The following is a 14,140-nucleotide window of genomic DNA, read 5'->3' as shown; positions in this document are numbered from 1 at the left end:
CCATGGAGAAGACTGTGTTCTCTGCCAAGAAACAGGGGGCAAAGGACAGTCACTACCCAGAGCACCACTTCTGATGTTTCCGCAGGCAGGGGGAGAGGGCAAGGCGCTATTGTTCCACAAGACAGCCTAGGGCACCTTTGCACCTCAGTCCTCCACACTGAGCTAGACCCTGTGGGAAGCCTACCCTTCCTGCCTGGGATTGTACCTGGAGAGATCGATGTTCTTTGGGGTGAACAGCTCTTCCTCTGCAGGTGGGGCCTCTGGCCAGACTGTGACCTGGGCATCTAATATGGGTCCCCAAAGGGGCTGTCTGAATCTCATCCAGACCCATCCCCAACCTGTGGCTCAGAAGCCACGGAGCTGGGGCTTGACCTCTTCCGGGCTTCAAAGAGAAAGGCACAGGAAGGAGACTCTTAGTGACTTCAAAACACACAAGACTTAGTGCACTGCCCTCAGCGCCCAAGTGCCCAACTGGTCCTCCAAGGAATCTTTGCCTCCTTTGGCCTTGCCCCCACCTCTCCCTGCTTGGCTCAGCATCTCTTCTCTCCCCCTGTTGCTCAACAAGCCTGAGGTCACATTTCAGGGGACACCTAGTCTTTCTGAAGTGACAGGTTGTTAAGCTCACAGTGTGCTATGAGTGGACACAGGCATCATTTATCACAAAGGACAGGAGGAAAAGTACAAATCAGATGAAGTGAGAAAGGTGCTCACCTGGTTCTGTGGGTGCCTCTAGGATCTGCTGAGTGTGGAGCCTGGTTCTCATGGGAGGCATGATTTCTCTCTGCAGGAGGCAGGCAGCAACATAGGTGTCAGAAAGCATTGACCATGGTTTTCTTGAGCCTCTTCCAGCGGTGACGCCTCTGGTGTCGGGAGGAAGCTGTGCCGGCATCCTGGGGCTGACCATGGCTGATGGTCCTGTAAGGTGGTCACTTCTTCTTGCAGTGTTTCCCCAAGGGAGGAGCCTTTGGGGGTTACACGCAGAGCCGTCCCCAGCAAGCTCCAGAGTTTCTCTGTGTCGTTTGCAGCCTCATTGTGGTCTGTCCCAAGAGGGTGGTAAAGAGAACATGATGGCTGGGCACTTGCCCTCAGGCTCCCACACAACCCGATCTTTGACTGCGAGAAACTCTTGCTGCTGTCCAGGCTGCAGCTCATGAGGGAACCAGCCACAGGACAGTGCAGGTGGGATAGGTGGGCAAGGTGGATCCTCCTAGGCTGGCAGCACAGGGCGGCAGGCACGCTATGCCTTCTGCCACCCTGCCTGGAATTCTCATCTTCTTTCTCCTGGGGCTCAGATGGCACGATGTAGGTTAAGGGAGTAGGCTCAGCAGCTCTCCCGAGAGTCCCAGAAAAGGTGTGAAGATCGGCCAGGTTGAGTACAAGGCCTGGCTCCATGGGTTTTGTGGGTTTCACCCGGTGATGGCAGCAGTCTCCCCTGGGTGCCTGGTGTTGCAGACTCAGGTATGTGGCCATCACCTGATTAAATTTTTGGTCTTCTGGACACTCAATCATTTCTTCACGTTGGTACCCCTTGCCTGCCATGGTGCCGACAAGGCTAGGGCTCAGGGTTCCTGGGAGACTCTGGATGGATGCCCGTGCCTGGCTGTCCCTGATCATGGGGCGCCTCAGGATTTGACTGATGGTGGGCCTCCTGTTGGGGCTGATCATGAAGATTTCCACGATGACGTTGAAAATATCAAGTGGGACATGATGAGGAACGCTGAAGTTTGCAGCCAAAATTTGCTGCTTCAAGCCCCTAGAAGAGCTGGCTTGGAACGGAAGGTGCCTGGCCACCATGTAGTAGAGGAGCACGCCTAAGTTCCACACATCGCTGGCATAGCCATCGTATGGCTCCACTCCGAAGAGTTCCGGGGCACAGTAGGCCAGAGTGCCGCAGAAAGGCTTTAGTTTTGTCCCAGGGACAACTCTGACTGCCAGGCCAAAATCACAGAGCTTGGCATTCCCAGAGGCGTCGATCAAGATGTTATTTGGCTTAATGTCCCTGTGGACGATACAGTTGTCGTGGCAGTACTTCACTGCCTGTACTACCTGTGCAAACAGCCTTCGAGCCTCGCACTCCTGTAAGCCTCCCGGTTTGCGAATCTGACGCAACAGGTCCCCCTTTGAGGCGTAATCCATTATGAGATACGTCATCTCCCGTGTCTGCACCTCCTGAAAGAACTTGATTATGTGCGGATGAACGAGGGATCTCATTATATCGACCTCATTGTTGTTCCAGGCACAGTTCCCCTTCCCATTTGCCAGAATCTTCACAGCCACGTAGTTGACAGTGGGCACGTGAAAGGCCAGTTTGACTGTGGCAAAGGCTCCTCGTCCCAGAGATGTCATCATTTGATAGACATTGCCAAATGTGTCCTCGTCACAGTAGAAGGTCTCTCTGCCCTGCTCCATCGCCAGGTTCTCGTTGAAACAAACGGGAACTTTAAACAGTTTAAATCACACCAGTGAGAATGTTTATCACTATGAATTCCTACATTCCAAAGAGAAAAAGAGTTACAGATACTTCAGGCCACCTAACCAGCTACCTCAGTGCTCAGGAAGGGAAGGAAGTACCCAGAAACTGAGAGAATAAAACAAAGGGTCGCAGAAGCTACGAGCCACTGATTGGGAAGGAGAATCATCCTCTTACTTGAGCTGAATGCTCATTGAGAGAGAAGATACTAATAAAATCATATGCATGAGAATTTGATGAGACAACAGAAACCCCCAAAACCCAGAGTGTCTTGGTGGGGAGATGACTCGGGAGATCAGAAGGTTTGCTATTAAAGCAGAGGACCTGTGTTTGGTTCTCAGGACACAGGTCAGGTGGATCACTGACTCCAGTTCTAGGAGATCCCATACCTGTGACCTCCGAGGGCATCCAAACACATGCGTGGATGATTGCAAGGGTAAATACAGACACACACACACACACACACACACACACTTGAGTTCACCTACATGTCCACGCACATGTACCATATATAATTTTAAATAGTGATATAAGTCTTTTTGATTAATTTTATTTCTATGACCTGGAAGGAAATAAGAGAGCAACTATCCCTTAGGAGCGGCACTTGAAAAAGTTAAGATGTAATGGGATTGCTGCGAGACAGACCTAGGTCTTCTGTGTGAAGAGTACATGCTCCTAACTGCTGGGCCATCTCTCCAGGCTAACCCACCCATCCCCATGAAGTCTGTTTTTGAAACCCTGAGAGTCCTTCTCATGGACTGGAAAATGTGGATGGAATTGAGAAACTTCTTGATATAAATTCAACAAAGAAGATATGATAAAGAACAAGATTGAAATATTTATGAGGAAAGAATCTGCATAGGCAAGCCCAGGAGCAGGCAAAACTACTGATGAATCCTTCCAATCTCTTGAAAACAAATGTCAGTGCTCCTCAATACTCCCCAAAATAGAAAGGTATTTAGCAGTTCCAAACTCATTCATGCCAAAACCAAGAAAACACAATGAAGAAAAATAGAGGCTATTTCCATGATGAACACAGATGTAAAAGTGCTTAATAATACTACTTAATACTTTTCACCAAATTCACATAAGCCAGGCCATACTTCATGGTTAAAATATGCTCACACGGATCCTTGCAAGGATAGCTCTACGTATTCAGCCTGACAACACAATATTTAAACAGAATTAAGGGCAAGAATGCCACAGTCATATAGAAGGATGGACATAGAGAAGGATGAAACTGTGGGGCTCTCAAGAACATGGTTGTCACTGGAGAAGATCGCTCTACATGGGAAAAGCCAGTCCTTCAAATGTGTCACTTTTCTTCTCTCATATGTGGAACGTGGGAGCAGGAGGAGGTCCTCAACATAAGAGGGGGTCCTAGGAATGTGGAGGAGGTCGTGTGAGAAGAAGGCATAGCAGCATGGGTTAATCACATGATCCAGTGCTCAGAATGCATTAGAGATGTCCCTGCGATTGCCAGGACTAATATGTTCCTATGATATGGTACGCCATAACAAGGAAAGGCTTGAAATGAGAAAAGAGAGATGGACCAAGGAACACATAACAAAAGTAATGAAGAAGGAAAACTAAAGACAGAGGTTCTGGAGAGATGGGCTAGTGTTTCACAGCACTGCCTGCTCTTTCAGAGAACCCTGGTTCGAGGCCCAACACACATGGTGCTCGCAATGAATTGTTACTCGAGTTCTAGCTAATCTGTCTTCTTCTTGTGACTTCCACAGGTGTGAGGCTCATGGTACACACACAGACATGAAACAAAATACTCATACACATAAAATAATAATATTAAAAATTATGCCCCAAGAAGCACAATTTAAAATTAAAAACTACCGGGCTGTGGTGGCACATGCCCTTAATCCCAACACTCAGAAGGCAAAGCAGGTAATCTTTTAGTTTGAGGGCAACAATATCTAAAGATGGGTTCCAGGAAAGCCAGAGCTACACAGAGAATTTCTGTCTTGAATTCTCCTCCCATACATCCAGAAAATAAACAGAGTAAAAAACAAAAAACAAAAAACCAAAAAAAAAAACACGAAAAAGTAAGCTCATAAATCAAGCCATAAAATGAATAAATGCACAGAAAACAACAACTACAATCAAAGGCAACAAAGCTGGAGGGAAACTCACTATGTTGGAGTCCAGCAGCTCTTGAAAGTCCAAGCAGTCTCTTTCACCAGCACAGAGCTCCAACCATTTCCACCTCATGAACCCGCTTGTACTGTAAGGAGAGGAGGCAGCCTGAGCCAGAGCTGTGAGGGCACAGGGGTCTGTCATTGTGAGGTCAGAGCAAGAAAAGGACAAATGGTGGCTTTTCACAGCTCACTGGTTTTCATCCCATTCTGTCACCAATACAGGAAGGCTGAGTGAAAAAATGAGAACACGAAGGGACTTGGAAGGGTGGGCAGGAGGCAGTGAGGATAGGGGAATGTGGCTTTTTCCATCTCTCCTCCTGAAGAGGCAGCTTCTGCCTTGCTCCATTCTCCCCACTACTCCTCTTCCCCTTCTGTTTCTGTCGCTCTCTGCCTCTCTGCTCTTCTCCTCATTCCCCTTCCCTCCATAACCACTAAATAAATATCCAACCTCACTCTGCAAGGCGTGCCTATCCATCTGTCTCAACAAGCTGAAATAAGAAAAGAAAAGAAAAACAAAGAAACTCAGGGAGTGGAGTGAGCAACTAGTTGATAAGAATTAGCGAAGGGAGAACAAAGTAGCCAGCAATGTAGGAAGAGAGGGATGCAGGAAGGTGTATGAAGGCACTTAGCAATTCGGGGTCTTTTTAGTTTGGGATGAGTGAAGAGATGCTTCTCTTGCTGGGTCTCTGTCCAAATAGGAAACTAGATTGGTTGCTTCTTGGCCTCGCTGAGATAACAGGTTATGACCCCCACATCTGACTCCCAAGTCTTTATTGGTAAATAGAACTAAAGAGGCTTAGTAAAAACTTACGTTTGGTGACTGTGGCCAAGCTGGTACCAGCGGGACCAGAAATCCCACTAGGCCTCAGCCTGTGTGGTGAGGTGTTGACTGTCAGGCCCTGGGGAGAAGATAGTAATTAAAATACAGATAGATTCAGGTTAGGCCATGAAACTGACAGAAAAACAAGAAAAGACTCATAAAGGTGAGCTCTTGGCTTTTTTTTTATTGGTTTGTCAGGACGGGATTCTCTGTTTAAACAATCATGACTGTCCTGGAACTCGCTCTGTAGACCAGGCTGGCCTCAAAGTCACAGAGGTTCAGCTGCCTCTGCCTACCGATTGCTGGGATTGAAGGCATGCACCACTGTGGCCCGGCACATGGCAATTGTTAAAGCTAGGAAAGTTGAGGCAGGAGGACCAGCAGTTCAGGTCATCTTTGGATACACAGTGGTCTTCAGGCCAGCCTGTGCTACAGGAGACCCTCTTTCACCAAATCAAAAAGCAAAAGCAAACAGAAGAGCAAGGACTGCTTTTGTCTTGTACATGAATGAGGTTCCCAGTATTTCAAAAGTAACCTTGCCTGTGAGACACAGAGCATGGACACAAGGGTGTCCATGAGTGTGACAGCAACACCTGAGGCGGGAGGGCGGTGCTCAGCCTTTTTGTGTTCTTGAAGCTATGCTGCCTTCACCTCACCTAAGTAGTCAACAGATTTAACCTTTAAAAGGACCTCACAGGACCCTACAAGAACCAGCTATGGGGCATAAGCCAAAGAAACTGGATGAAAGTTAACGAGATTTCAGCAGGATGTTCGTTCTGTCTATAGAACGTTCACACCCCTAAGGCATCACATGTGCACACATTACACACTTATACTCGCTAGCAGCTCTCTGTGAGGTCGAGGCCAGCCTGGTCTACAAACCAAATTCCATAACAGCCAGAGCCACACTGAGAGGATCCCTGTCTGGAAAAATAAAAGATGAGATGAAAGAGTTTTCCTCTTGCCCAGGCTTGTGATAATCAGATAAAGACAGACCTTGTCAACAAAATGTCCCCTTGTTTCTTCCAAAAGGACAGGTATTTGGGGTGGGTCTCTGGAGTGCTGGGCAGAACATCCCAGCACTAGGTAGTTTTGTTCTAGAACGTGTTCCTTGAGGTCTCTGGCAAGCAGAACTGATCCTTTGCCTCCACATGATTATTGCCCCCACCTCTGTGCCTGATAACACACGAGCTTTAGTACTGCAATTGCTCTCCCCCCTGATAGAAAATGAAAACGTCCCACAAAAGGCCATGTTCAGGCACACAGAAAGCCAGAAGATGATGGAGGGATCTGGTGTGCTATGTCCCACCAAAGAAACTTCCTCTCTTCCTCAAAGAACAGCTTCTTTTTAGACTTTCACTTTTTCTGTTCTTGAATCCTTTTCAGCTGCCCTGTTCCATCACTAGCATCACAAAATGATATCTACGTCTTACCTCTGGCCCCCTCCATCCCTGACTTTGAACTGCCAGGAAGATCCTAAGATAACCACTTTGGGGGAGGCTTTCTGCAAGAGCACAGGCAGACATCCATTGGTGCCCTTCCTTAGGACACCATCCAGTGTGACTGTCAGTCCTCAGGACAGGAGTCCACATGACTTGTCCTGAACTCGGAAAGTACCTGACTGAGTTAATAAGTGAGAACACCAAGGGACTTGGAAAGGGTGGGTGGGAGGCAGTGAGATCAGGGGAATGTGGTTAAAGCTTTCCAAGTGTGTGTAGGTAAATGTCACTGTGAAAATACTCATGTTGTAGAGTCAATGTAAACAAATGTTTTAAAATGGTGAACGAAGGAATGAACCCAGAGAAAATATTAAAACTAAAGATTAAAATAGAGTAAACATCTAATTGATGCAGATAATAAAAATTGCCCCAAATTATACCCCAGACTGAAGAAGAAAGAAAGGAAGAAAGTGTTATTTTCAATCCTGGAAACCCAAACCTCTAAACCCCAAATCTGTGACCTTAGAAGGAAACTCACTGTGTTCAGATTCAACAGTTCATGAATATCCACCAAGTGAGACCAGCTCACATCTATCTAAATCGCTGTTTCAACTGAAGATCAGCCTCTGAACTGTAAGGAGAAGAGGCAGCCTCAGCAAGAGCAGTTAGGCAACAGGGTTCTGTCATTGTGAGGTCAGAGCAAGAAATGGACCAATGACGGCTTGGCTTAGATCACTGGTTTTCTTCACATTCTGTCCCTAAGTACAGGAAGGCTGCCCTGGTCAGTTGGATCGTAGGGGCCTGAAGAGTTAGCATTCACTATATCTACCTTTTTTGTTCATTGTGTCTGTTCTTTTCATTCTTTTGTTCTTTGGGGGACCTGTCACCCAGCTCCCAATTAAATTATACACAGTAGCTTCTTACTTACAATGCCTAGCCTTAGCTTGGCTTGTTCCTTTCCAGTTTTTCTTACCTTTGAATTATCCTGTCCACCTTTGACTCTGGCTCTAGGCTTTTTACTTTTTTTTTTTTAAATCTCTATGTATCTTACTTTGATTCTTTCTCAATGGCTGGGTAACTGGATAGCTTTCCCAAGCATCCTCCTTTCCTTGTTCTCTTGCTCTTTCTCTGTTCCTTTCTCTATGATTTCTCCTTCCATTTATACTCTCTGTGTGACTGACCAACCTATCCTTTCTCCTGCCTTATGTTTGGCCATTAAAATTTTCATTAGCCCTCCAGGTGTTGACAGCCACAGCATTAAGCTTCGCAGAGTTCAACAAGTACAACCTAAGCAGAAGTCACACACCTTAAAATAATATTCTACAACACCCCATGACCTACCTTTTCCTTCTGGGTTTATTTACCAGGTTTTCCCCAACTTTGAAACATGGCCACATGCTAGGGATCAGAGTCCAAACACAGGATCTTCCTTTGGGATTACACATCCAAACCCTAATAGAAACCCTTTCTACTTTAATAATCACAGTAGGTGGAATCATGTGAATTATAACAGGCTCTGGGTGTTGTCCTTCACCGGGTATGGACACTGTATACCTGTCAGGAGCCATTTTCCTAAAGATGATAGCAGGGACCATTGTCCTAAGAATATTTGTAGAAAGCCCCCCTACCTTGAGAGCTGTTTGCTAACGGAACCTGCCTCACATCCCAAATATCTTGATAGCAGGGACCATTGTCCTAAGAATATTTGTAGAGAGCCCCCACATCCCAACTACCTTGAGAGCTGGTTATTAAGCGGAGTCACAAAAACAATATTTCCACTTACCAGGTGTGCTGAATAGTGAATTTTGCTACTTTGGCAAAGACCCCCACCCCAACCCAGGTTCCTCATCCAGGGTCTATATAAGCCACTGCCATTACACTAATAAACGGAGGCTTTGACAAGAGAATTTTGTTTGGCCTCGTTTCTCTCTCCCCCCCCCCCCATGTTCTTTCAGGTAGCATGTCTTCAGACCCTGGAATAACTGGACCTGTTGCGCGGGTACAGTGGCGCCCGAACAGGGATCTGAAGAAAGGCCAACTGTTGGACGGAAGCGCAGTCCTGGGACGACAACAAGAAAGAAAAGAAGGTTCTACTGGCTGTAGGACTTGGACAGATCGGCAGGACGTGCAGGCGGAGGTTCACTGTCGCCCAATAGACATGGGACAGTCAATTTCAGAGGAAGAGAAATTCATGCAACAATTTAAATAGTCACTCAGAGAGTGGAGTAAGAGCTAAAAAGAAAGATTTAGTAGACTTCTTTTTATTTTATTGATAAAAAATGCCCTTGGTTGGTGTTGACAGGGCCAGAAATTCACCCCCAGACATGGGGCAGGCATTCGGTAAACAGGATGTGTTTGCTTGTGGACTCAAAAGGGAGTCCCTTGAGATGTGAGAAGTAAGGGTACAATCCACACAACTACGTCTGCCAAGCAGACTGGCTGCCAGGCCTAGAGAGCCTATGTCTTACCCCCCTGCCATAGAGAGCCAAAGCTACCAGGCTGGTTTGCTATAAAGGGAACTAGACTCAGAAAACTACAGCTTCAGGACAGTAAAAGGAGGTTAAATATGCTTCTTATCCATTTTATAATTTTGCTTCTTGGTCAAAAGTCTTTAGTTTGTAGGTGTATAAATTTATATCCAAGGTAGATTAATTTCAGTACTGTGGTTCTTTAGGAAAGTTTTCAAATCAAAGATTGTAATACATTCAGAGGATTTTAACATTGTTTAGGATATCCTGAGTTTTTATTTATTTCGTATAAAGTTGAGGATTGTTCTTTTGAGTTCTATGAGAAATTTTGCTATAATTTTAATGAACTTTTACATTAAATCTGTAGGTGAGTTCTTTGAAGAATGTTGCTATGATTTTAATGGACATTTATACTGAATCTGTAGATTGCTTTCAGTGAGATTGTCATTTTTGCTGTGTTTCTTCAACTTTCCCCAAAAAATAGGAGATCTTTTTAGTTTCTAAAGTCTAAATTTATTTTTCTTAAATGAGTTGAAGTTCTTATCATACAAAATTTTCCATTTGTATGGTCCACTCTTGGGTGGGAGTCGAGTTGTCTCAGCTTGTGGTCCTTTCCTGCTGCCAGGTGTTGCTTCAGGGTGGACTGCTGAGACTCAAGACTCTTACTAAATTCATCGAGGGCCAGAGTTATGCTCTAACAAGTAACAATGGTTAAAAATCAAAAACATTCCCCCCTTCACAAGCAGAGATAACAGGACCCAAGCTTCAGTCCTACTTGCTTAGAGTTACTCCAAGATATTTTGTTGTATTCATGGCTATTTAGAAGGACGAAGTCTCATTTATCCTGGTGTGAAAGCGATACATTTGTGTTGTTTTCAGATTCTGGCTATGATAAAGTAATTCTACTGTAAGCACAGCTGAGTGTCAGGAGCCATGTCCCCCCAAATTATTATAGGAAGCACCGCCGTGAGGAGTTTTGCAGAGAGCTCTACTTCTCAATTGTATTGAGAATAGTCTTATTGACAAAGCCTATCCCACACCCAAATTAACTGTTAATAGAGAGCTATTTGTTAGTGGAACCCACCTCACATTCCAAACTATCTAGAGAAGTAGGTGGGTCAACTTGTGACTTCCTGACCAATAGTAACCTCTTGGCCTACGTGACTGGCGTGGACCACGTGGCAAGATCCTGTGCCCTAGCCCCCCAAGCTCCTCATCCAGGGGCTATATAAGCTGTAACCATGACTCTAATAAACGGAGGCTTCGACAAATATGCTTAGCCTCATTCCTCTTATCAGCCCATGTCTTTCAGGTGGTACCTCTCCGTGACCCTGGAATAACTGTCCAGCCAGGCGGGTTACAGACCCTAGACAGAGTAATCCGTCAAGGCGGTCGACAGCTGAGCACATGTCCTTATGGTATGGTTGAACAACTTTTGTATTTAGGCCCAAAAGGGGTATTGCTGAGTTTTAAGGTAGATATTGGCCTATTAAAAATAAATAGCCATAATAAGGGCCCCCTAGTGCTGGGGAGACTCTCAGACAGGTCTCAGGATGGCAGGACCCCCAGTGACTCACGGGAGACCATCCTTGCTGTGATCACACGGGGCTTTGGTTGATGGGATGGGACGGGGGCCGCTACACTGGGGCCCAGTCTCGTGGCCCACGCAGGGGAGGAGTTCGATCCCGAGTGACCGGGAGAAGGACTTTTTGAGGGAAGAAGCCGCGGCCCAGTAATCCAGAGAAGTCATGGAAAGTTCCAAAAATCCAGTGATGGTCACAAGGGGGCAACTCCCTGCCTCTCAGGACCACTCCCAGTGTCCTGATCAGCTAGTTCCTAGAACAGTACGGTGATGATCGCAAGGGGGAGTCTCCCTGTTTCTCGGGATTGTTCTAGGGATTGCGGTCTGGCTTTGTCTCAGCTAGTTCCTGAAACACAGTCGCTGAGCTGGCTGGTGCTGGATTTTTGATTCTTCTCTTCCTGCTGGGGCGGGGGTCTGGATTTATCTAGGTCTTTCAATACTATGTATGATCCAAAAGTGGCTGTGCCAATTTGCACTTCCAGCAATGGAGCTTTTTCTTTACCCACATTTTCTTAAGTATAAACTGTTAGTAGTAATTTTTAACCTTGGTCATTTTTACAAGGATCAGATGAAATCTCAGAGTTTTGATTTGCATTTCTCTGATGGGTAAAGGATTTTATGTTTGAGCATTTTTTAAGTGTCTCTCAGTTATTTTTAAGTTCGTCTGTTGAGAGTTTTCAGTTTAGGTCTGTAACATATATTTTTATTGGATTAATTTTTGATAAGTAATTTCCTGAGTTCGTCATATGCTTTTGGAGTGGGTTTATGATTGGTAAAGATCTTTTCCCACTCTATAGTCTTGTTATACAGAAGTTTCTCAATTCAGGAGATCTAATTTATTATTTCTCTCAGTGTTTGTGCCACTGAGGCTGTGTTTGAGATGTGGCAAAGTGTACTTCTAATTTTTTCTCTGTGAGGTTCAATGTAACTTTTATGTGTTGAGGCCTTTGACTCATTTAAACTTGAATTTTATACACGGAAATGGATGTGGATCTATTTTTATTCTTCTACATGTTGATGTCTATTGAGGCCCAAGTCATTACTTAAAATGCTTCCTTTCCCCATTTTCCTATCTGCGGGCAGACTTACAACTGAAGAGGAGGATAGCTTATAAACTTTTAATTAGATATTCATTGGTTAAAGCCCTGGTTACATTATTTTTATGGGAGACCTTGAGCCACTAGGTAAAATCCTTACAAAAAACAATGAGCCTGTTTCCAGTAGAGAGCTTATAAAAGCTGCCTAACAGGTACTCAACAAGTACAGTATAAATCACAGGTAAAGTATACAATAATCAACAAGTACAGTATATTACAGCTATGGCAAGTGTGTGTATTAAATGTAAAACTTATTCTACAACAGTTTTATAAAAGGCAAAATGCCTTTTATGGCTCAACCTTCCGAGTTTTGCCAGTTAAGATATTAAACTCTTAATTTAGAACAGTAGCCTGGCTGGTACAAAAGAGCAGAGAAAAATCTGGAAAATACTTTGAAAGAATATTGACTATGATCAATGTTTCTTATACTAAACAATAAATTCATTGATAATTTTAAGATGGATTCCTGGACAATTTTGCTTGCTCAATTAAAGGCCAGAACAATAATCTTTTCCCAGATGATCATTGCTACAATTCACACAACTGTATTTTGCTAATGTTGTAGCTACAAATCCCTTAAGAGATTTTATACTAAATTTTACAAATGACTCTTCCAATGGAAGAACTGCATATACGGTTAATAATAAAAAGAAATTGTGGAGCATACCAAGGCTCCTTGAAAGCAACATATATAAGTTGCAAACAGATCCTGATGCAAACAGGTTTGACATGATGACACCAAGCTGACCTTTACTAAGGCAAGGTAACAAAGCCTCTGCAATGAATTTTGAAAAGACCTGAACTATATATATTTGGGGTCGAGGATATGTTTATGTTTTTTTTTTCACAGAAAGAAATAAAAGCTGCCCCCGATGATGTCATAGCTGCAAACACACCATAAAGGAGTTCCAGAAATGAGTTGGAAGGGAATCCTTGATCCAGTCCTTCCCTGCCCCCATGGAGAGGAGTGCCTGATAACAGGACCTGCTACACCTCTCTACAGGGTGTCATTCTGCATCCAGAGAGTCCAAACAAAGCTTGAGATAATTGTCAAGATGTGCTTCAGGTAGCTGAAATCAGCTCAGCTCACCCAGGAATCCCACCTGCCCTGAAGCACAAATGCTGAGCTGCTTCCAAACCTGGGAGCAGACACAGATGCCCCGGTGAGATGTCTCCTGACCATGGAGACTACAATTTTCTGCAGTTTAAATTCTGTTTGTTTTGGAGCTAAGATGAAGACTAAACATCTGACTGTTTTAATCTTTGGGATACAGAACTCATTTTGATTAAAATATTAACCCCTCTTCACGTAGAAGGGGGAAGATTGGGGTTTTAACTGTTGCTCAGAGACTGGAACTGGTGGTGTTTAACAACAACGTCTGTCATTGTGCTCCTACTGGAATTGACCTAATGATATTTGTAACTGCTTATAGATGTTGGGAAAAGTTTGACACACTCAGTAAAAAGATTGGGTTTAATGCATATGTTAAGAATTTTAAATTTTGATCCCTTTCCACTGCCCTAATTTTTGGCAGGCAGCACTCGTAATTTTATGTTGGAGTAGGTACTTAGGAAGGAGTATATACCATAGACCAGACTAAAAGGTGTGTATTGGGTTTGGAAGGTGCCCTTTCTTCTGGTCTGGAGATCGAGTCATTGGTGTCCAAATTATACCTTTTCTCAACCTATACGAGATACCTTTTATTTGAGGAGCTCCTCGCAGGCTTTCCATTAATGATTCATTCAGAGGCCCAACGACGGGAATATTGTGGAGCCCTCCCCTGAACAGTACATCATACAGAGGCCGTACAGGCCGGCTCAACATGGCATGATGTCAGGGAACGAGGATTGCCCTCCACATAGCCTAAGACACGGACCCTGCTGTCAAAGACCTGCTTATTTTGAGGAGCTCCTATGAACTAATCCTACCCATGAGACACCCCTCTGTTCCCAGGAGAGGAAAAAATGCTCCACCACTGAGAGGAGGGTCTCTCCTTGTCCCAGTCCTTTAGGTCTGATGACGTTGTTAGACTCTGACCTGGTGCCCTCCCCTTAATAGCTGCCTGCCTTATACAAGGAAGGGGCATTTGTCAGGAGCCATTTTCCCAAAG

General features: G+C 44.8%; 1 protein-coding gene across 1 annotated transcript; it reads right to left on the bottom strand.

Moving 5' to 3' along the window:
* Positions 1-759: 759 nt before the first annotated feature.
* Positions 760-2,409, bottom strand: LOC130888431 (sperm motility kinase-like). Its single transcript, XM_057791322.1, has one exon. The coding sequence runs from the start codon at positions 2,407-2,409 to the stop codon at positions 760-762; it is 1,650 nt and encodes a 549-aa protein (XP_057647305.1).
* Between the last annotated feature and the right edge of the window lie 11,731 nt (positions 2,410-14,140).

The sequence above is a fragment of the Chionomys nivalis genome, chromosome 17 (assembly GCF_950005125.1).
Source record: "Chionomys nivalis chromosome 17, mChiNiv1.1, whole genome shotgun sequence".
Classification (NCBI taxonomy): Eukaryota; Metazoa; Chordata; class Mammalia; order Rodentia; family Cricetidae; genus Chionomys; species Chionomys nivalis.
The sequence above is the reverse complement of the archived record's forward strand: the minus strand, read 5'-3'. Positions and strand labels throughout refer to the sequence as shown.

Bases quoted from the DNA above. Each gene is read 5' to 3' on its own strand.
- LOC130888431 (XM_057791322.1), bottom strand. From the start codon at position 2,409: ATGGAGCAGGGCAGAGAGACCTTCTACTGTGACGAGGACACATTTGGC.